At 48.4% G+C, this 21577-nt stretch overlaps 1 protein-coding gene across 1 annotated transcript; it reads right to left on the bottom strand.

Annotated features, from left to right (window-relative positions):
- Positions 1 to 3452: 3452 nt before the first annotated feature.
- Positions 3453 to 18330, bottom strand: SAG (S-antigen visual arrestin; the record flags this gene model as incomplete). Its single annotated transcript, XM_084267493.1, has 14 exons — positions 3453 to 3496; positions 10020 to 10084; positions 10499 to 10522; positions 11373 to 11450; positions 11753 to 11890; positions 12796 to 12868; positions 13914 to 13998; positions 14316 to 14451; positions 14637 to 14704; positions 15778 to 15837; positions 17003 to 17196; positions 17488 to 17532; positions 17618 to 17678; positions 18232 to 18330. The coding sequence occupies 14 exons, from the start codon at positions 18328 to 18330 to the stop codon at positions 3453 to 3455; spliced, it is 1170 nt and encodes a 389-aa protein (XP_084123619.1).
- Positions 18331 to 21577: the final 3247 nt, after the last annotated feature.

Here is a 21577-nt window from a genome sequence, read left to right as displayed (position 1 = left end):
GCTGCACGGTGCGGGGCGGCGCGGCCGGCGCCCCCTCCCGCCGCGCTCGGCGCCCGCCCGCCCCTGAGGCGCCGCCTGGCGGCGGCTGCGCCTCGTGCGCCCAATGGCGCAGCCGGAGGGACCCGCTGAGGCGAGGAGAGGCGGGAAGGGGAGGAGGACAAGCTGCCTTTCCCGGCCCGGCCGGGCTTGCTCGCTGAGGCGGGACACGGGCTCTCCCACCCCGAGCATCGTCCACACGGGCCGCAGCCCAAGTCCAAGCACTCCCGTGGGTGTTCGGGGCCAGAGAAAACCGTTTCAGCTCGGGCCCCGCTGCTGAGGTTGCCCCCAGACACACCTCAGCCCCCGGTGGGCGCCAGCGCTGCCCTCCTTCCACGGGCTTTAATAGAACACCACATATAACTTCCCCCCACCCCCTCCCCCGGCCCAAGTAAGCACAGCTGTACCCACCTCCTGCACAATGAGGTAGCGTGCACCTGCTCCATCCCCCCCTTCCTTTCAGTCATGGCAGGGCTTGCTCCACTCCCAGCACCAGAACAGGAGCCTGTTATTTTCCAGCATGTAACTTCCCTTGCCCGACTCAGCCTTTCCCCACACCACTCCTCGTGGGCTCTGTCCGTGTGAGGTAACTCAGCTCTGAAGCACTTGTTTCTCTAGTGCCCCGTTCGCTGCAGCTACAGGCCAGGCCAAGTGTTTCGGCGGGGAATTAATGACCATGCACGAGGGGAAAGCATCTGCTCCCAAACCAGGCCCACGCAGCAGCTGCCTCACGCACACAGGCACTGCCTTTGACAAAGCCATGTGCAAAAGCAGCGGCTTCAGGCATGCTGTTGCTGCCGGAGCAGACCCCTCTCAGGGAGATGGCAGGCTTTCTTGTACATGGAGTCCCACCACAGCAAAGGCACAAAGTCAGGAAAGACAATCTCTATAAAGAGGAGGAGCTGGGTGCAGGTCTGATGGGGTGGAACAGCAATGGAACATCAGAACCAAGAGAACGGAAAGATAAAACACAAACAGTTTCAGCTAGAGGCCTCTTTTCCACTGACAAGGGTTAGCATCTGCTGAGTGAAGGGCAGAAGAATAAAAGACCAGCCTGACGTGCAGGATGGGGAAGTTGAAGGAACCAGCAGAGGCAAAATAACACATTTAATACCCTTTTTGACTCCTCCCCATTGCACAGCAGAGTGAATTTGTTATTTGGTTACCTTACAGAAGCCATCGGCGCAGACGAATTTGAGAGGAAAGGCAGTGACAAAAGCACTTCACAAGATTGACATAAGAAAAATAACAAGAGGGAAATAAAAAAGAAACCAGGCATCTAACTCTGCTAGTCCCATACTGACAGGTTGAGTAGCCAGGAACAATTAATATGTCTGTGGAGGAAGCTGCACTTTGAACACCCCCCCTCACCCTTAGCATCTTTAAAGGATTTCCTGAATACCAGTTCTCTGAGACCAGCATATTCACTACCAGCAATTTGCTCAACCTTACTGTATCCACATGTTCTTCTAGTGCCACTAAAAAATTAATAAGAATACCAGGGCCATCGCTAGAAAATCTTTACCAAGAAATCCAGGTTCAACGCTCCCCCAAACCCAAGGCTGAAACCACACAGAAATTACACTGACCGTAAGCACCTGAAAACAGCTGCAGGGTTCCTTTCACAGCAAAGCACATGGTGCTTAGGAAGACCAGAGCAAGCAAACATATGGCCTCTCCTGTAATTTCATCTAAGATGAGACAGCTGTGACTAAGGGAGGCAAACACTGACTGACAGGCAGTACTAGGCAAGAGCAGGGATGGAACCGTGGTCACTGCTTTCAGCATCTTAAGACCAGTTTACAGGAGCAGAACAGAAGGCTTTACTTTTAACCTGAGCTATTTGTAAGCAGGAGAAGCCACAGATCAAGCTGCTCACTTAAAGCCTTTAGACCATCTGTAAAAGTAGGGCTTGTAAACATGATGGGGTCAGCAAGAGGAAAGCAAACAAACCTCTGCTCAAAACCAGAGGCCTGTATACAGAATGATTTTGCAAAAATCATTTTTCTGCAAAGTGGGCTGCTCTGGCTTGTTAGAGGTACCAACAAGTGGGCAGGCTGAGTTTGCACAGGCTCTTCAGGCTGAAGCGATGGAGGTGCAATGTGCTTACAGCAGGGCTTTCACTGGGAGGAAGCAAACATCCCAAAAATGTCTCCCACATCTTCTCCTCTGTTAAAAGCACAGCCTTGTTTAATAAAATATGTAAGTGGGAAGCTCTTGATTACATTTTCCACTGTGTAGGGTGGGAAACAAAAGTTCATATTAATAAATGCAGGTCAGAATTTCTGGGAGAATTTAAACCAGGGACATTGCAAAGCAAACCTAGAGCAAAAATAAGAAAACACCAGTTGCTTTACACACAAAATGTCATTAGCTGATGCAACTCACTTCAGCTGAAATCTAACTGAGAGTCAGGAAAGGATCAGACATTTATGTGGACAATGAGACTATCCAGATGAAGAAGAGAACAAAGTTTGCAGAGTGCCATGTCACTCCTTAGAACATAAGCCGACCCCTCTGGCAGATTGATGTTGGAAAAGACTCCTGGGGCAGGCTACCCCATAATTTCCTCAACTTCACTGCACCCTCTCTTTTGAAGCACTGTTCAGACAGGAAACCAGGCTGAATGTAGGGTGAATCTGGACTAGCAGATCTCTTTGGGGGTGTCTATAGGGAGCTTCGGTAAAGAATCCACAGACAGCACACACTTCTCACATCTTTAATAATGTGGTTAAGTATGCCACTAGAAAGCTAATGGTGTAGCTCAGCAACACAGCTGCTGAGGAAGAGGAGTTGCAAGACATTCAATGGTACAGAAAGCGGACCTAAGCCACACAGGGGGACAGTACAAGCACTGACAGTATGACTTTGGTAAAGCATACACGCAAAAGCAACCAAAAGGAAGTAAAATCGGTTTCGTACAGTCCGCTGAGAAGCTTCAGTGAATCACAACAGGTTGCAAGTCAGCCTTCCAGACTAGGCCCGGGTTGACTGGCATTTCCAAGTCAGAGACTCTCTTGGCTAGGCAGGCTGCACCAACCATTGCTTAAGCTCTCACCCGTGGTGAAAGCAACCCACCTTTTTATCAGGTAGCCCTGAAAGCAGAAGTCACATCATGGCAGCCTTCCTGTCCTCCCCTCTGTGGCAGCTCAAGTAAGCGTCAGGTTTTGAGTTTGCTGTGTTCTTCTAGGGCTGAAACTTTTAATGAGCAATAGAGATTCGTGATTTTTTTTTTGTCCATTGACCTCAGGTTGATGCCTGGAGGAGGACAGATGCACTGACACTGGGCAGGTTACTAGAAACCTAGGTCCTAAATTCCTAATTGATGCCAGACTACGTAGCTTCTCTGGCAGCTTATTCTTTTAGTCACTCATCAGTTGAGGACATATTCTTGTCTTCATCATCAAGCATATCTTTTAGCTGTTGACGAGCAAACTCCTCAAATACCAGCTCTGCTTCACTGTAAATGGAAGAAACAGAGGTCTTTCAAAATGGTGTTAGCAATTTTTTTATACCAGTAGCTTAAAGGCAAAATATAGGAGGAAGAGGAGAAGCCTGGAGCAGACTCTGTTAAAGTTTCCTTTGTCTTCAGAGGGACTTGGATCACATTCCCACAGGCACCGTCTTCACTGGTGGTATTCTAGCTAGTACGAAAAGCAGTCGATGGAGCAAGTCAGGACACAAACTGAGGAGGTTTTCATCTGTACTGAATCATGTCCGTTCCAGCTAAATATTTATCAGTTAGCTGAAGAGTCTGCAGCCTGAAAGGGTCTTTGTCTAGAAACAAAACGTGAAACCTTTCATCCTTATTCCTTCTGTACTAAAATAGGGGCAACATGGTCAGACCTACTGAGTTCCTGAAACTCAAGAGCTACAGAGCATCGGCTGACCCCAAACACACCCCTCCCTCCAACTGCTGGGCAAAACGTGGTCTCTCCAACTGGTTCCACACAGCCGGTCTCTGCTCTCCAACCCACAGCAGCCTTTTCTCCAGCCCGGTAACTCGCTTGGGATTTAAGCTCACACTCGGTGAGCCCTGTGGATTTTTGTCAGAGAGTCAAGGCACAACCACAGCTAGAATGGGACATGTTAGAAGGAGCTTACCCATCCTTCCCTGCAGTCCTCAGCATGCCGTGAAGGAGGAAGAAAAACACACCAAGCAATTAGAACAGCAGATGCTAAAACCGGCAACAAAAAATATAAACAGACCAAACAGTGACAAGCAGCAGGAATTGCAGCAATCACAGAGAGCCTCCACGTGTGTGTACGTGCACCCGAGGAAGCAAAACTCCATCTCCCAAATGGAAGAGCACTCTAGCACCACTGCCCAAGACATCAGAAGGGCTGAGAAACTGAGACAGATCTTCCCCTTGCTGCTCGCCAGCGGTCACAGCCGACAGACATCTGCACGTACACTTCTACTCCGAGATGACAGTGCTCGTGTGACATGCTGTTAGTCTTAATTGGTCTGTCACTGTGATTAAGTTGCCAGCTGATGAGAAGGCTGTGTCCTTGTTCAATAGATGAGAAGGCATTAAAATCAAGCAGAGGTTGGAACACCTAGGAAGGTCCTGGGTGGTCTCTCATGAGGTAGGTCAGGCACTTGAGGGTACTCCTGATTTCGTCTTTCCCTTAATACAATCCTGAGACTTCTGGCACTCGTGTTTCTTTAATGGGATCTTTGCTAGCCACACCGTAACAATTCCAGTTTGCTAGCAGGATTGCTTGGAAGCTGTTTCAGCTTCCTCAAATAAGCAGAACAAGCTGTATTGCAGCAGTGAAATGGGGGCAAGGGTTTGTTTTTGTTCTCAGAGTTACCTTATCTTCGGAACTAACAGTCACTGGTTACTTCTTAGTAATTCAGAGAGGGGCTTACTCCTCATGAGTCTGAGTCAGGGAGCGAAGCGCACCTAGGCTGTCATTCCACACAAGTTGTCAGGGATCTGGGATGCTTCAGTGACTGGATAACTCTCTACCTGGAGAATTCCCACCCACAATGCACAGTGAAACCAAGGGTAATGAGCAGTGACTAGCACTGCTGGAAAAGGCAGCGGTTAAAAGTGTGCCAAACTGGACCACCCCAGACAAAACGCCTTGAAGGATGGATCAAGTAAGGACATTCACAATGGTGTCCATCCAGTCTTGGAAAGGGCGGTATCCTCAGCTCAAAGAGGCCAAGAGGAAGTCTGGAAAGTCTCAGGGCATACATGCTCAATTGAAATGGATTCAAAATGAAATATTTAGAACTCTGAAAGTTTCCAACACATCAAGCATCCTTCTCCTTTCATTTTTTCCTCCACTTTTTATTCTTTAAATAGCCTGCTCCCTTTCCCCTCTTTGAAGTACTTCCATTACTATGGGAACGGTGACATCAGTGACGTGGTTGAAGCCGGGTGAGATACCCACTGATGCTCTTTGCAGCCAATTTTACAAAATGGGCTGAGGTGGAGGGGGAATAGGTCTTGTTTCTGTCAGGCATATACTTTACTACCAGATAAACGTCTACTGAATCCATCCACAGGCAGTGTGCCAGTACAGTAACGCTCAGAACACGGCTCAGATGTAAGATTATGCTCAAAGATACAATATTTGACCTTCAGGCTGCTATGCTAACATGTGGCTCGTTGAATAGCTGCATTAGCACCCTGGCAGGAGTGAGGCCCATTCCACGCAGCTCCCTTGCTGTCCTGTGGCTTATTTAACATAACAGCGTGGAGAAATTCTCAGGAACCCGAAAACGGACACACTTTGTCTAAAACTGGCGTCACAGCAATTGTTTTGAGGGTTGGGATGGGAGGGGGCTGTGTTCAAGGATCACCGAGTCCTCCAGAACGGCATCATACTCTCTGCAGAGGGTTTTCTGTAAGCTTTTATTACGCAGCCACAGAAATGATTCCGTGTAATTAAAGCTGTGGCACATAGTAATTTTCATTATGAGCTTGCTTTTAACCCTCCTCAACTTTATGGGGGGAAAAAAAGAAAAAAAAGGGAGTAGGCTGTGTTATTTTTTGAGACACTGAAGTGCCTGAACCCCCCCCCCCCCGGTTCCTGAAGGTTTCAGCACCAACACGGGGCAGGTATCGCTTTAGTATTAAAGGACAAAAAGCGTTTATGGGTATCCTGACACCAGCCCTTTCGTGCAGGTTTAAGGAGGGAGCACAGAAACGACTCTTTGTTGAGCCACAACCAAAACAAAGGCCACTATCCAAGACACAGTCCCACCAAACGTAAAACATCAGGAGGAGAGCAGGAAAACCCCAGCCCAAAGAACTCGTGCCAAGACCACAAAGCCTTGAGAAAAACCCAGCAGGAGCTTCTGGGCTAACTGGGAAGAGGTCTTGGAAGCATGAAGAGCCACAGCCCAGTTCTGAATCTATCTTTAAAAGCAGCAGATCGCTATCCGCTTTTGTCGATGGGCGGAAAAGACAGGCTGCCGATGTGACAGGAGCTGCTTCGCCTAAAAATAACCCCCTGTGAGCCACATGGTCCAGACACACAGTTGTGATACCGGCGCGCGTGAAACACACAAGGGCTGGCCTGCAAGAAGCCCAAGGCAAGGAAGCTTTAAATCAAGAGGGGAAAGGTAGCAAGCTGTTCCTTCTCTGTCTGCTCCAGGCACAGGGAAGAAAGAGCAAGCGGTCTGCAACAGCCGTGGGCTCCGGCAGACCTGCTTTTCGTGAGTTGGTGACTGCTTCAGAGCTCACTCACAAACAGAAAGGGCAAAGCACTCTCCTGCGTAACAAAGCACACAGCAGTCGATCACGCTTGCCCCAGCTCAGCCCTAAAACAAAAATTAAACCAGGCTTATCGAGGAGCTTATCTTTCTGAGGTTTCCTACCCTCAAATCAGCCCTGCTGATAAAACAGGCTGACGCTACACGTGCTTTCATTGCATTTGCCATAAATCACCTCGGCTAGAGAAAAGGGCATTACCCCCTGCAAGGAGCAAATCACAACAGGCAGTATTTTTTTTAGTCCCACTTTAAGCTTTGACTCTAACATGGTTGCTCTGACTTCTTTCCTTTCCCTCGGCTGAAGCGACAGGGAGGTGCAAATAGGCAAGCTGAATACTACTGACTCATCACTAAAAACAAAAAGGATCGGAAAAAGAAGATAAGGAGTGATCTCAAAATTCCTTGTGCATGCACCCCTGTCTACACCCACTGCAGAGGCTGCCCCACAAGCCAAAAAAGAGAAATTCCATCTTTTGGGGCCTTTGAGAGTCTAAATGCTGTCTGCCGAAGCTCCATCTCTGCAATTAAGTCTTGGTTTGCTTGATTCCAAATTAGATGGTATTTCACCAGTGAAACACATTCTGTTTCTCAGAGCTGATGAAATAAGAAGGTAGAATAAAGCTTTAAAAAGCACAGACTCCTAATCGGGAAGAGCGATTACAGGGCATGGAAAACTACCGGCAAATAAAGCCGGAAAGAGTTTTAGTTTACTGGCTTCGTAGGGGAGGCTGTTTTATTCCCTGTAATGAGCTCAGACACCACATTCCAGCGCAGTTATCAAGTCAGCTATGCAGGCTGCAGAGGAATTTTCTGTTATGTTACTGTATTTTTTTTTTAAAGAAAGCATTTATTTCTGGAGTTAACCCTTTGTGAGGCTTCCCGCGGGACAGCTCCTGAAACTACCTGTGTTTGTTTGATTTTTCTCCCCAATTGATAAGAAACCCACAACCTCCATCCCTACCCAGCACATGAACTGTAGCTGTCTCCTGACAGCAAGCTCCTAGGAGACTTTGATGTAGCAAACAATATGCGGGCTGTGCCTTTGGTAAGAGGATGTGTTGGGGGAAGCGATCTGAGAGCTATTGCAGTTCTCCATTTCCCTTGTGAAGTCTTCTGCCCACATCCTTTTCACTGTACTATATAAAGGAGTATATCTGCCGCTCTTCGAGACGATCGGAGAAGGGAGAACCGACCGACTTCCATTTTTCCTTCTATTACAAATACTCCTGATAGCATTATCTGCCTGAAGCACTAGCAATAGAAAAGGGGTTGTGGCATTAACACCAAGGAAGTGTCACATATAAAAAAACCCAACCTCATTCTGAAAATGTAAAATTCTTCACAACTGCCTAACAAAGTCTCCTGAAGGCTCAGAAGTTTTCCAGCTTTTTCTCCCTATGGATAGGGAGCTGGAGGTTTTGCAGCTCGGGGCTGCCAGACCAGCACCCGTGCCCACAGACACTAGATGGCCCTCACCAGCCACCGCGCTCTTGGGGACACCGGTGCCAGTCCCAGCTCCTTGTGGAGCTCCTGGGCAGGGCATCGCTGCAGGAAAGGCAGAGAGGGAAAGCCTTGTGTACAAGATACCAGAAAGACAGAAGACCCTTGCCAAAGCAGGTCACTAATCTGAGATCACGAGCAAGGGCACGGCAATGTCTGCTGCCAGAGCTCTGCCACCCTGCTAGCGTGAAAGTGAAACCTGCAGCACAGGCACAGTGATGCACACAGCAGCACTTGACCCACAGCAGCTTCTCCATGGTGATCCAAGGTTATCGGTCCTATAGACCAACCTCGAGGGCCCATTTCCATCTCACAGACCAGCCAGAGGCATCTTGGGCTGCCCTGTGCTCCTCGGGGATGTGGCTGTCTCCTCTGTGGCACAGCAGAAAGGGGGAGAGAGGGAAACGGGCCTTGTGGATTTGTTCTGAAGGTGCTTCCTAGACTCACTGTGCCTCTCTGCTGGGGGTGTAACACCAGGCAAAAAACTTCTCCCTATGAACCTGTTCTGTGTCTGGGCTGAGGCCCTGCTGGTATTTTCCCAGTGCAAGCAAGGGCTTCCCATGGTGCGATTGCTAATTATGGATGCACTGGAGTGGGCAAACAGAGATTCTCAACCCAGAGCAAGTGAGTGTGGAGAGGATCACCATGTGATTCCTCCAACAATTTCACACAGGAAGGACTAACGTCGCCCCTCTCTAATGCCTCCGGTATATAACATGGAATTTATGCTGGGACAACTCCTTTCATAGCGTCTTTCCAGCTCCTTCCAGTGCTCATGTTCTCAGAGTTAGCAGCTTTAGTTAAGTTTGGGCCCAAAGAAGAAGGAAAAAAAAAAAAAAGAGCTGCAGTGCAGAAGCAGCCATGGGTTCTGTTTGAAGCCAGTGTGATTCTGTTGCAATACTGGGCGACTCCCCTGTAACAGCCCCAGTACGGAAGGGCTGGTTTGATGTTTTTGTTCCATTGCAGCTTCAGCTGCAGTAGAGGAGCTCCTGGTTCAGCACAAGCACCCTGCAGTTTCTGAGGACATGGGAGAACACAGATGCTCGAGGCAGACTGCAGTCCCAGCATCTGATCCCAAGCCTGGACGTGCCCAGGGAAGGCCAGTTCCTTAGAGTGCTCTAAAGTTCCCACACTTCCCTTTACTGACCTGGCTCTGATGTTCCTGGCGGAAAGGCCACCCCGCATTCACCATGGGCAATGCCGTATCGAGGCAACAGGGACTCAGAAATCATAGATTCATAGAATCATAGAACTGTAGGGGTTGGAAGGGACCTCAAGAGATCATTGGGTCCAACTCCCCTGCCAAAGCAGCTCCCTAGGACACAGGCCATTTATCACCTCTTGACTTTGGTAAAAAGCAAAACACTTTGGTGACAGGTTCTTGTTTGCTCTGCTGGAATCTAGCTGGGAATTGCCCTGAGCTTCACTCAGGACATTTTACACAGCAGTCATGAGATTCAACAGTGCTTCCCCAACCCCCTGCTTTGAGTTTGTGATGAAAAACAAAAAGGGAGCAGGCCCCATTTCCACCTTCTCCCACCTTCGCATCCCTTCTCCCTGTGATTCTGTGCCCCGAGGTTGAGATATACATGTACATGTGCACATCTGTGTACACATATACACAGGGCAGCCTTCATACTAGAGTCTTGCTGACTCTAAAGGCCTCCTATAGAAAAAATCACAAGAAGCCTTGTGATAGTAACATTTCATGTCAGTCTGTTAAAGAAAAGCAAACCCAGGCTTAACTGACCTGCTTGGGGGTTCTCCTCAGGTTTGGGGTGCATGAGACGGAACGGCAGCTCTGTGCCCACTTCACTTTGGGGAGAAGAGAGAATGCATCAGATCCAAGATGCCATTTGTGCCCAGGCCAGCCCCCTTCCCAACCTCAGGCCACCCCGAGCACTGAACTTCAGCTTCGCCCCTTCTTTCATCTTTTTCTCAACAGAATTGTCCCCTCAAAAAAAAAAGGAGTTAAACTCTTGCTTTTTACACAGATATCCCAGACATACCCACTTCAATAAGCTGGGTTTATTGTGTGCTGAATGTGTCTGCATGTGCCTAAATTCAGAGATATTTTTGTAACTGCCTCATGTTCACAGCTGAATGTGTGGGCGGCTTGTTTCTCTTACATTAGGGGGTAGCTTTGAGTTTTTAGGGAGATGGGAAAGGGGGTGCAAGGGTACATTAACAACTACAGCTGCACAGTCTGAAAAGAAAGGCAATGTTTACCTGGAAGTGAGGTCTCCCAGCATGCTGCAGAAGAAAAGAAGGAAAAGCCACAGGTGTGGTTAGTGCTTTGCCATTCCAGTGCTCTACCAAATACTGGTTTACTGGTGGACTAATTAAAGTCACCTTCCTCATATATTATTCTGTACTGGCCACAACCTGTGGCAATAAACATGTTTTTTTTAAAAAAGATAATTTTAATTTCTCCTATCTTTGTCATGGAGAAAGAGCTCAAATTTTTGTACTCCTGTCCAAGTGCTGGGAACAGGTCCTTTACCCAGAGCCAAAGGACAAGAGTAATCAGGGTAACACAGAAGGCAGCAGTCACTTTATTATGCATTAGGCAAACTACTGACTTGTTTTTATACTAGCAGTAAGGATAGACAAATGAAACACAAATCCAAACAGTGTCCATCATCAGAGTCATCCTTGCCCTCCTTTGCACTGTATGCTGGAAACTAACATCAGCTTCTCCCAGAAAACTGGCTCAGTACAGAACCTGAGCTATGGTATTTATGACTTCCAGGCAGATGTCTCTACCTTCTGCTCTGGGAGAACAAGCACACAACGTAAAGGCTCACACAAAGTTCTCTTAAAATACATTTTTGCTTTGAAACAACAAAAAAATCCTGCCATGGAAACCAGAGATTCATGCTTCAGCCATAAAGTTCTACCATATCTACAAGAGGTCATCCAACCCCAATAGCTCCAGGCGAGTTCTTGCATAGACTGAGACTGATTTCCAGACAGTTTATGCTTTAGAGGGAGCCCAGTGTGTGCCCTTTCTCTTAGGGTGGGCTGTCCTGCCCTCTCCCTGCCCATCAGTGAAGTACACACACTTCCCTCTCTCAACTCTATACAGATGTAGCATCCTTACCCTGGAACAGTGAGCTTCACTTTGACCTTGTAGGACACCAGAATCCCCATCACCGTCTTGTCTATTCCATCCTTAATGCTACCAGGGAAAACAGACAGCAGTGTTAGGCAGCAGAGCATCAGCCAGATGATATATGTCTGGAGGCAGAACTAGTGAACATCCTATTGCCCTGAAAGTCATCAGGCAGGCAGGCCACAGGGACAGATAATACCTCTCCAGACACGTGACCGCTATTCACCCTGAGTGAAAACGCTGGGTTCAGTCACGCAACATCTGGACACACATTTAGATGCATAAACTCCTGACAGGAGTGTTTCCTCCATCCTCCCCCCTTCTGTATAACCCCCCTGCCAGCTAGGACTGGTTAGAACTCTACTCACATGGTACTAGAAGCCAAGTTGGTATCCTCATCCTTTAGCTTTCCATCCAGAGCTATTTCCCGGGTCTCTCGGTTGTTTGCTAGCAGGGGCAGAAGCGTCAGTGTCTTGGTCAGGCTGCTGTTTGGCTGCACCTTCTCCCTGAAAACAAGCAGCAGGCGAAAGGAGGAGAGTGATACCCTCTCTGCTTCGCATTACACACCCAACCAAGAGCATTTCAAAGCAAGATTACAAAGCAATCCAAAAGGAGCAGAATTTATCTGTCCAAATTTCGTTGTCTACAGTGTGGATGTCTACATCTAAACCAGTCAGGACCGAACTCCTTTGTAATCAGCAGAAAGGAACAAGCACTTGCATAAAACAATTAATTTTGCATTAAGGCAGACTTCTAAAGCAGGTCAAAGTATGCTGCAGAGCTCTAAATTTGGACAAAATAAACCCTGGGTTTTGAAGACCAGTACTCATGGGAAACATGCCCCGAGGCTACAGAGCAAAAACCAGAACAATACAAAACGCTGGATGTGCCAAGCCTCCTCACAAAGCAAAGGTCAATGCAGTGCTGCCAATGCAAAGAGCAAGTTCTCCACCCTGCCAATAGCTCAAGGTTCTCATGGGCCAGAAGAACCCAAATGAAACAGTGTGAAAAAGACAGACCACAAGCTGTGGCATCCACAACTTCCACTCAGATGGCAGCACTTTTAGAAGATCGTTGCATCTCTATGTAAATACATCAAGCAACAGAGAGCTTCCACAGCCCCTGCCAAGTTTTTCTGGTAGGCAATTACTCTTCAAACAAACCCTCTCTTCTACAGCCTCCCCCTTTCTCTGAGAAAGGTGCAGGGTACCTGCTGGCCATGAGAAAAGGAGACCAGCTACACCTAGAGAGTACAGGTGGTGCAGGAACACACACACGGGGTGAGAGGAGAGCATGCTGGAACAGCAGGCAACTGCCAGGCTATAGCTAGGAGAACCTCCTGCTACCAAGGAGGAGGGTAATTAGAAGGGCATGAAAGAGCACGAGGGGGGAAAGCAGAGCATTCACTCACTGTGCTTCCTCAGCAGCAACCACTTTGGTATAGTAGTCACTGGAGTACAAAACCACGTTGGCAACCTGCTCCACTGAGTGGGAAAGGAGAAAGCAGGCAATCAGTTGTGCGTACACATCAGGAACAACACAGCTGCTCCCCATCCCACTCTGAGTCTCAGGAATGGAAGACGTGATGAGGACAGCAGGAAAAGCCACCCATGTAGAGCCTGAAGGGACCACCAGGTCAGACAGCCCAACCTGGATAGAAACCAACAGCACACAGATGGCCAAAGACCATCTTCCCTGCAAGGCGTGTCCACCAAAAAATCCTTGGGAATCACTAGCCAGCGTGTCCAAGACCAGCACTGAACTGGGTCTCTCTTACACAGAGTTTGTAAAGCCCTCGGCCAGCTTGTCCCCTCCTCCCCTTCCCGCCTCTTTCTCACTCTTTGCCTCTCAGACTGCCTTCCACAGGTCCCAGTGCAGCAGGGCTTGTGGGATGGCAACATGGAGAGCCACAAATAAACACCACAGGCACAGTACTGAAGCTCCTCTGAAACTCGGCCCCTGCCTTCAGCTTCCTCAGGAGGAAGCACAGCGCTGCTGGCACAGCCGCTGTTGTCCCCAGGTGAAACCGCACGCAACCCAGGCACACAGTCAGTCAGCAGGAGCATCCCAGTGACAGCGGAGCCCTTCCAACCCACCTCCCAGAGAGGAGTTCTCCCCACAGCACCCACCTTGCCCACTGCAGGTGCCAGGCCCTTTCTGTTTAACCTAGACAGGATGCTCATGGTTATGGGAACGGATTAAATTCAGGCACCAGGGAGCCAGGAAAAAGGCTGCAGTGTTTCACTTGAGGAACAGTGGAGAAACAGTGACAGGGTGGAGGGACAGAATCCTGGCTTGTCCCATGCTGCCTGCTTAAGCTGTTGTAAGCTTGAGGACATGGTCTAGAGGTGGACTAGGCAGGGTTAGGCTGTGGTTGGACTTGATGATCTCTGGACAGCTTTTCCTGCTGTTCTCATCATGTCTCTTGCAATCCAGGTGATTTTAAGCACTATGCTCTGACTCCTGCTCAGCCCTCCCACCATTCAGTCTCCTAGCCCTCAAAGAATCCCACACAGCAGGAAAACATACCTTGGACTTTGATCTTCTTCACTGTTTTCTCTGTGCTGTTGTTGATGGTGACAGTGACTGGAATGGGCTCACCATGGTAGTACACCTAGAAGGAATTTGATGCTCACAAATCCAGCCAGGAGGCTTCTCCCAAGCCCTGATTCCCTCTAGTTTCCCCAGATGACACCTTCTTGCAGAGGCCAGGTAGATGACTTATTTAGCCTCAAATGCATTTTGTAACAGTGGTCTCAGTGTCCCCTAACATGAGCTACCAACAGAATTACGTCAGAGCCCTTGAGTGCTGGACCAAGCCAGCCTCAGCTGAGGCCACGGTGCAGAACAGGCGGTAGCTGCTTTGGGCAGCATGATGCATACTGCCACACCAACACTCCAACCTCCACAGCTCTGGGGTGAACTCCTCACCTCCTTACTGAGGCAAGCTTTCAAGTGCAATGGCTTGTTGGACATGAAGAACTGCCAGGTGGTCTCCGCACAAGGCTGGGGTCCTGGCTTTTCCGGAGCATACTGCACCTTACGGATCAGCAGACGCGTAGAGTTCCTGGGAAGCAGCAGAGGACAACACGGTGGTACTTGGTGTTCAGCAGAGGTGGGAGTTCTGCATTCACACATGCTTGCACACACATTTCACACAGCAAAATCCAACAATCAACCAAGGTGCATTACTGAACCCCTCGTTTCCTTTAAGAGTGGCACAACTGAAGACAGACACACACGTTCTGTTACCTCTTATGAATTCTCTCTTCCACATTCTCTGTTGAGAAAGCTTTCACCTCAAAGTCCACCCCACAAGTCTGCCAGAAAGAGAGAACACAGCTGTGAAACCAGTGGCAGAAGCCAAGAACATCTGCAGATGTTTAAAGATCTTTCTATACACCAGAAACTGGCAGGTTCCTGCCAGCTGCAAATTATTCCAGCCTATTCCCATTGCTAGAGATCCCTGCCAACTGGTGTGGCAGCATTCACCTGTTCCTTGCTCCTTCTGACAAGCAGCACTACTCCCAAAAGCCCTTCTGAGAGAGCAGTGCTGCTGAGGCCACAGCATGCTGCAGGTTATAAGACTGACCAGCCTGCAAGGCTCTCCAGTCTGCCTTGGGTTTCCAAACTGGATTTCCGAATGGCTTCATGATGCCAATACTGGACTTAGGGTCAGGCTTTTCCCTTCCCAATGCCTATGGGCTGATCAGGCCAAGCTGACCTTTGTAACTCTCTACAGAGCAATGTGGGAACGCTTGCCAGAATACTGTCACTTGGCAGAAAATACAGCCTGCCCTTCTGGCACATGCACCCCCCTTGCTCGGTGGGTAACACCAGCTCAGCTGTCAGAGACACGGGCAACGAAGTAGAAAAGGAATATTTCGAATCAGGTCCGAAGCCTTGCAGAACATCTCAGCATCTGGTGGCTTTCACTCCAGAGCTTTTCCTTTGTTCCCACACATGCACAAGCCACTCCCTCTCTGCATTTGCTTCCATTCAGAAGCAGGTCTTAACACGCGCTATTTATAGCCATTGACCAGATTTCAGGCATTTGGTCTCTTCCGTCACGTAACCTGGCAGCTACAAGCGTTATTCATGCAGCCAGCCCACAGATCTCGCGGTACCGTTACGGGAACTACAAGCCCTGCACATTTAGTAGTCTTGCTGCTACTCGACTGGATCCCAAGTCAAGTCTTGCTGCCACTTGACTTGCATTCCAAGCCTGACGCACACACGTAGCTCTCAAATCAGGCTCCCGACATCTGTGGCAGGGCACAGTAAGCCCCAGCATCACCTTGGCTCACCCTCACGCTAGCCAAATAAATTCAGGTGACTTTTTCCATCTGACTTCCCTCAAGTGTGATAAGGACCAGCGTCCCATTTGTCCCACCTTATCAACATCCCGAGGGGCAGGCTGCAGGCAGACTGAGCAGGGCAGGTAATCTGGAAACTGTGGGGAGAAGAAAGGAAAAATACTCTAAAACATATCCCAAAGCTTTCCAACTCTGCAATCCTTCAGTTAACATGTTGCTCAGAAAAAGATACAAAGCAATCCTGAAGACAGCAGGTCACTCCCTGCAGTGTGCTCTTTCAAGTTCTGGACCTCATCTTGCCTTGTATAAACAAATCCCTCTCCAAAAAGTACTTTACTGACCAAGGAGAGATTTAAAAACCCCCAAAACCAAGAGAAAGAGAGGGAGAGAAATTAAAATGCATCCAAACACACGGAACACCTGTCTAAAAACCAGAGGCAGTGCTAGAGGCACAGCTTAGAGTAGAAGCTGGAACATCTGGCTGCCCCTCCAAGGTAACTGGTACAGGCTACTCCTTGTTCACATGGGCTGGAAGCTTGAGCAAAGCATCTCTGTGTCAGAAACACAAATGAGGACACAGAGACCACCCAGCCAGCACCCACCGTTTCCTGGCCTGGGCAGGGCCAGCTGCTCTAGACATCAACTGGGAAGGCTGCAGTTCCTCACAGAGACAGAGAGCTAATGCCCCGCTAGAGACTCCAGCAGTTTGAAGATCCCTAGGTTGTGTTTGAGCTGTTGGTAACGTTATGACAGCGACCAGCTAGTTCAGAGACTGATTTCTTGCTGTATCAGTGTGGGTGTTTTTCACACCTGGAGACTTCCAGGGAGCGCTAAGGCAGGCAGGTCCCTGGCAGTACCAGAAGCATATCCTGTCAGAATCAGGATTTGACAACGACTTCTCACGTGTTGACAACATCTGGCAAAGAACCTTTCATCCACATCTTTGATCCACAAAATTTTTCAAGAGAAAGGATTTAGCTCTCCCTCTGCTTGCACTGGGGTAATGGTGTCCCTCAGGAATGGGGAAGACAGAGATATACGGGGCTGCTCCTAGCACAAAGCGATTGCATGTTTCCTTGCCTTCTCAAGGAAAGCTACTTTTCACACAGAGTTAGGATCTTCCTGCACCATCTAGGATGGCAAGGAGGGGAAAGAAAAAAGGTACATCGCCTGTCACTCAAAATTGGAGCTTTGCATAATGCAAATTCCCTGATAATCCCTGTCTTCAGTCCCACTGGACGTCAGCAGCCTGGTAGTAACAGGCCAGGAGAAGAGAGTCAGAGGCTCTCAGGAGATACTGACCGTAAAGTAAAAGGGGTAAGCATTTTTCCCCAGCTTCTTCAGCAGAGATTCCTGCAAGTGGGAGATAGACTCTGGCTTGTCAGCAGGTGGGTACACTTGGACCCTAGAGAAGTACAGGTCCCGTCGGAAGGTGAGGCCGATCACATCGATGTCTTCCTGGCCATACCGGAAAGCACAGGTCAGGGACACGTACACTGGAAAGAAGCAGACAATGGGTAAAGCATGCAACAGGAGAACAGCACAGCCTGGGTGGGATGCGATACCCTCCCGGACTAAGAGGGTCAGGGAAACCCATTTGAACACCATGGGACAGCTCAGTGTCCATACAATACGTAAAAGCAGGTGTTAAATTGAGTAAGAAGCCTGTTTGCTGTGGAAGAGGGTCACATTTGTACGTTCAAGACAATGAAAAAGGTTCTCTCTCTCCGCCTCTCACTTTGAAAAGAGGACTACAGCTCTGAAACACGTCGTGTAAAACCTCAAACCTTTTTTCCCCTTGATAATCGCAGGATCCACCAATACAACACCATCTGAAAGGAAGGGAAAATAAAGAACATTAACAGGAGACAATCAGGGTGAGAGCAGGATGGGCAGCACACATCCGCATGGGCTTACCCACAGGTTCCACGTTCCCGACATTGTCAATGAAGTCCCGCTTTCCCAGGTAGATGGTCAGCTGTGGGGAGAAGATGACCATGGGTCATTAAGCTTTGATGGTTCTGTGCTGGAGGGGGAGGCATGGCAGAGCACTATCAATCTTTTAGAGAACAGAACAATTCTCTTTTAACAGAATCTCTTTTTTCCTTTTGCAGACATGCAATCCCCCAGATACAACAGGATGATTCGCATGCTTTCGGACATCAGCACTGAAGGCTTGTTGTAGACCAACTCCCAGAAGTACAACAGGAATACTTGTGCATGGGACCAAGAATTTTGAAGGTTCTTGATGCCGATGGGTTGGAAGATCATGAGTCAGGTTTGTTTTAAACCTTTACCAGCAGCAGTACAACCCAGGAGGGGTGAGAAGTAAGTTATCTGCCTCTCGTACCATAATAGGAGACTTGCCCTATAAAGTGTTTGTATTATCTCCTCAGACCCAGCATTAAATACAGCTCATGGTCCTTCCTCAGAAAAAAAATGGAGGGGACAGGAAAGAGCTTTCTAATAAGTCCCCAGTCCAACCACAAGTAACACACACCCCACGCAGACCTGTTATGCTGGTTACTTACAGCTTTGTCACGGGTGCTTTTCTTGAAGATAACTTGTTTCTGAGGAGAACCAGTGTTCTTCCCGCTCGTCCCTGTCTTCTGCGACTCGGGGCAGCTCATGGCCAAGGATGGGTACGCGACTGTGGGTGAACGAAGCTTTTCGGCTCAGAAAGGTCCTGGAAAAGGTATCAGGAAAGAAAAGAGAAAGGCAGAAAGAAAAGTGGGATTATACCTGGTAGGTAGAGCACTCGACTCCCATGTATAGTTTACCAAAGACGATTTCAAGAAATACTCAGGCACAGCACATAAGGTGGGTTTCTTTTAATTTTAGCAGTTTTGCATTTAAAAAAACAACCCTAAAAGCCATCTATTTAAAAACAGCTTTTCAGAGCCATTACAGAAAGAGCAAGACCTCTTTAACTAATTAAAACAAATTAGCAGACTGATAGAAAAATCTGGAGGGGAAGGGATAGTTTGGCCTTTGCAGAGAGGTTCATAGAGAGGAGTTTCATGAGGAAATCTGTAAGAGTACAAAGGCAAACCGATCAACACAAGACACTTCCATTTTCAAAAGCTACCGCAAGATTTGTCACGAGAGGCTCTGACTTGTCTTGAGATAAGAAGAAAGGTCATCACACTCATTAATAATGGGATAAAATATTGGAAATGAATTATCAATCCACATGGGGACTGGCTTTTGGGATTTGGATTGTTTAGGAGAAAGTTGGGTTTGGGTTGGTTTGGGGTGTTTTTACAACTGCAAGTGTAAACCAGCATAGCGTTGTCTGTCCTGGGAAATTTGCTCTTGAGAATATCCTTCAACAACTGAAAAGAAACCTAGATAAGGAGCAAATGGCCTGCCTACAGACACACACAGTTACACTACATTCCCCAAAATACAACTGTTTACGTGAAGTTGGAAGAGTGCTTTGTGATGCAGGCTGGACAGGTGATGAAACACCACATATTCCATAGCAGTAAGGGAAAAGCACTACACCCAAAGAAAATACAACTGTAGTCCAACCTGCACAGTTCTACTCATTATCACTGTGTACTGCAGCAGAAGGCTCTGGAAATCATTGGTAGGAATCAATTCACAGGTTTAGGTGTGTTCACAGGGAAAAGGCTGGCAGCTGCTGGACAGGATGATGCAGGTGCAGCCTTTACCCTGTAAGACTCCAAGGCTGAGGAGCAGCATCAGGAAAGGACGATGCTGAGTGCCCTACTCACCCTTCTCCCCATTGGACCCGTGTGAATGAGCATACTGCATTAGACAGCAGGTCTGACAGCACGTGGTGGTCTCTGCAGTTCATGTTCAGCTGTCTGCTTGCTTGCTTGTTTCAAAACTGCTTCAAGAGCAGAAATAGTCTCTAGGGCCTATTTGCACACAACTGCCAGCCAAAAAAGGAAACATTTCCCGTCTTAAGGAGCTGGAAAAATTGTAAAGTAGAGACAGACCTTATACATGTTGAAGCATTTGCGTTTTTATGAACTGCAAGTAGGGTTTCCCAGTCCAGGACCGTATTTGCTGCTGAACACTCCCCCTAACTCATGCTGTAGACTCAAACAAACACACCAGCAAACACCATGAAATACCTTGCTGTGTTCCCAGTGCCGCAGGAGCTGCCACGGGATGAAGATACGAACTCCTAAGCCACCAAAGAGAGATGAGCCTTCCGCACAGCCACGTCCTGTGCCTCTTCACATCTACCAGAGGACATCACTACGCACGTAGCAAACAAGGCAGACAATTTGTAGGGGATTTGGAAGCACGTCTCTATTGCGTCCATCCAGGATTTCAAGAATTAATCCCCCCGCCGGGAGCAAACATTGTACCTGGGGTAAGATTCAACTGGAAAGTGGTTAAGTCAGCAACATTAAGCATTACCTAAGGAAGCTCAGATCGTCGGTGAAAAGGTCTACAATGTCATACTCGCATGCTTTGTAAGGACTACAGACTTACATGCAACAGGATGGTTTCTGAAAGCAGCTTTATTCTTAAGCTCTTTCTCCATCTTCTCTTCCCCAGGGCTGTGAGGCACCCAGCCCGATAAGCAGCTGAACAGACAGGAGCCATACGTACAAGCAGCTGAATGGACAGGGGACGAGAACGTACAAGAGCCATACGAAGGAGGGAGTTTGTACAGCACCAAACCAAGGCCCTGCAAAGAGCTGCCACCAAGCACTGAGGACAATGCATTATTCTCACAACCACCAAGCAGTTTACCTGTTACTGCTCCTCCAACACCCCACTGGCACGGTGATAGGGAACAGCACCTTGCTTGCTAGCACACCTCCCCTATTTAACTGACTTGGAGCAAGGCACAGCATCCAGGATTTAACACCCAGTAACAGATATTTCAATCAATTTAGCATTTCTTTTTAGGAACATCCCAAGAAGAGCTGCTTCTCCCCCACCCCCCCACCCCCCCCATGAACTGTGTCTTGGTATTACACACAAGAATCTGTGTAACTTTTGGCTTGCAAGCTGCAGGAACAGCTGTAGCTTTCCTCTGGGCCACAGCTGTTGGTTTTATGAGGAAGATCACATGATATCCTCTCTGCCTGCCAGCCTGAACAGCCCCTCCATGTCCCAGGCAATCCCAGTCACAGACCAGGCTCCCTTTTTTGCAAGCAGTCACCAACACCTGCCTGAATACAGTGGCCTGGGAATGCAAATGATTAAAAAGTAAAACAGACACAGAGCCAGCGTTCCTCAGCTATTTCAGTGTTTTCCAAATTCCAACACCGTTTTATTAGCTGGAGGTGGATTATTTGAGAGCTTAATCGCTACTCTGCTTAATCGATGCTGGCAGACGCAAGCCAGGCACAAGGAAACTCCTGTGCCTGTATTCCTGAAGGAAAGCAGGGTCCTGGAGGTGGGAAGTAGGGGAAAGACCCCAAAAAGTAACCTCCAAATCAACACGCTCTGTTCAGTGACATGGTACAGAAGGAAAAGCCTGGTTTTAAGAGCCTGTGCTGCCACCACTGTGGAATAATCAGTCCTTCAGGAGAGGAAAGAGTGCTCCCAGGATACCTGCTGCTACTCCTCTGAGGGCCCAGGGTGAGTGTACACCTGCCACTTCAAACACCTTCAGAGGAGCTTGGAATCAGCTTCTCTGTAACACACTTCCTAATGTACCCTTAGGCTGGAGAAAGATGCCCGCCCACCCACCCCCCTCCAAACCACCTCAAGCGCCAACAGCCATCACCTTCCCTTCCTTTGCTACCCTCCGCAGGCTGAAGTGGAAGACAGGTAGCACAATAAACCATAGCCAAAAACCCCCAAACCTCAAAGGGGTCACTAGAATTTCCTACACACCTCAGTCCTAAGGAATTCTCATCTAAAACGCTCTCAGTGTAAGCT

The sequence above is a fragment of the Gallinula chloropus genome (assembly GCF_964237585.1).
Source record: "Gallinula chloropus genome assembly, chromosome: 8".
In the NCBI taxonomy this organism is placed as follows: Eukaryota; Metazoa; Chordata; class Aves; order Gruiformes; family Rallidae; genus Gallinula; species Gallinula chloropus.
Note: the sequence above shows the minus strand (reverse complement) of the source record. Positions and strands in the feature narration are given on the sequence as shown.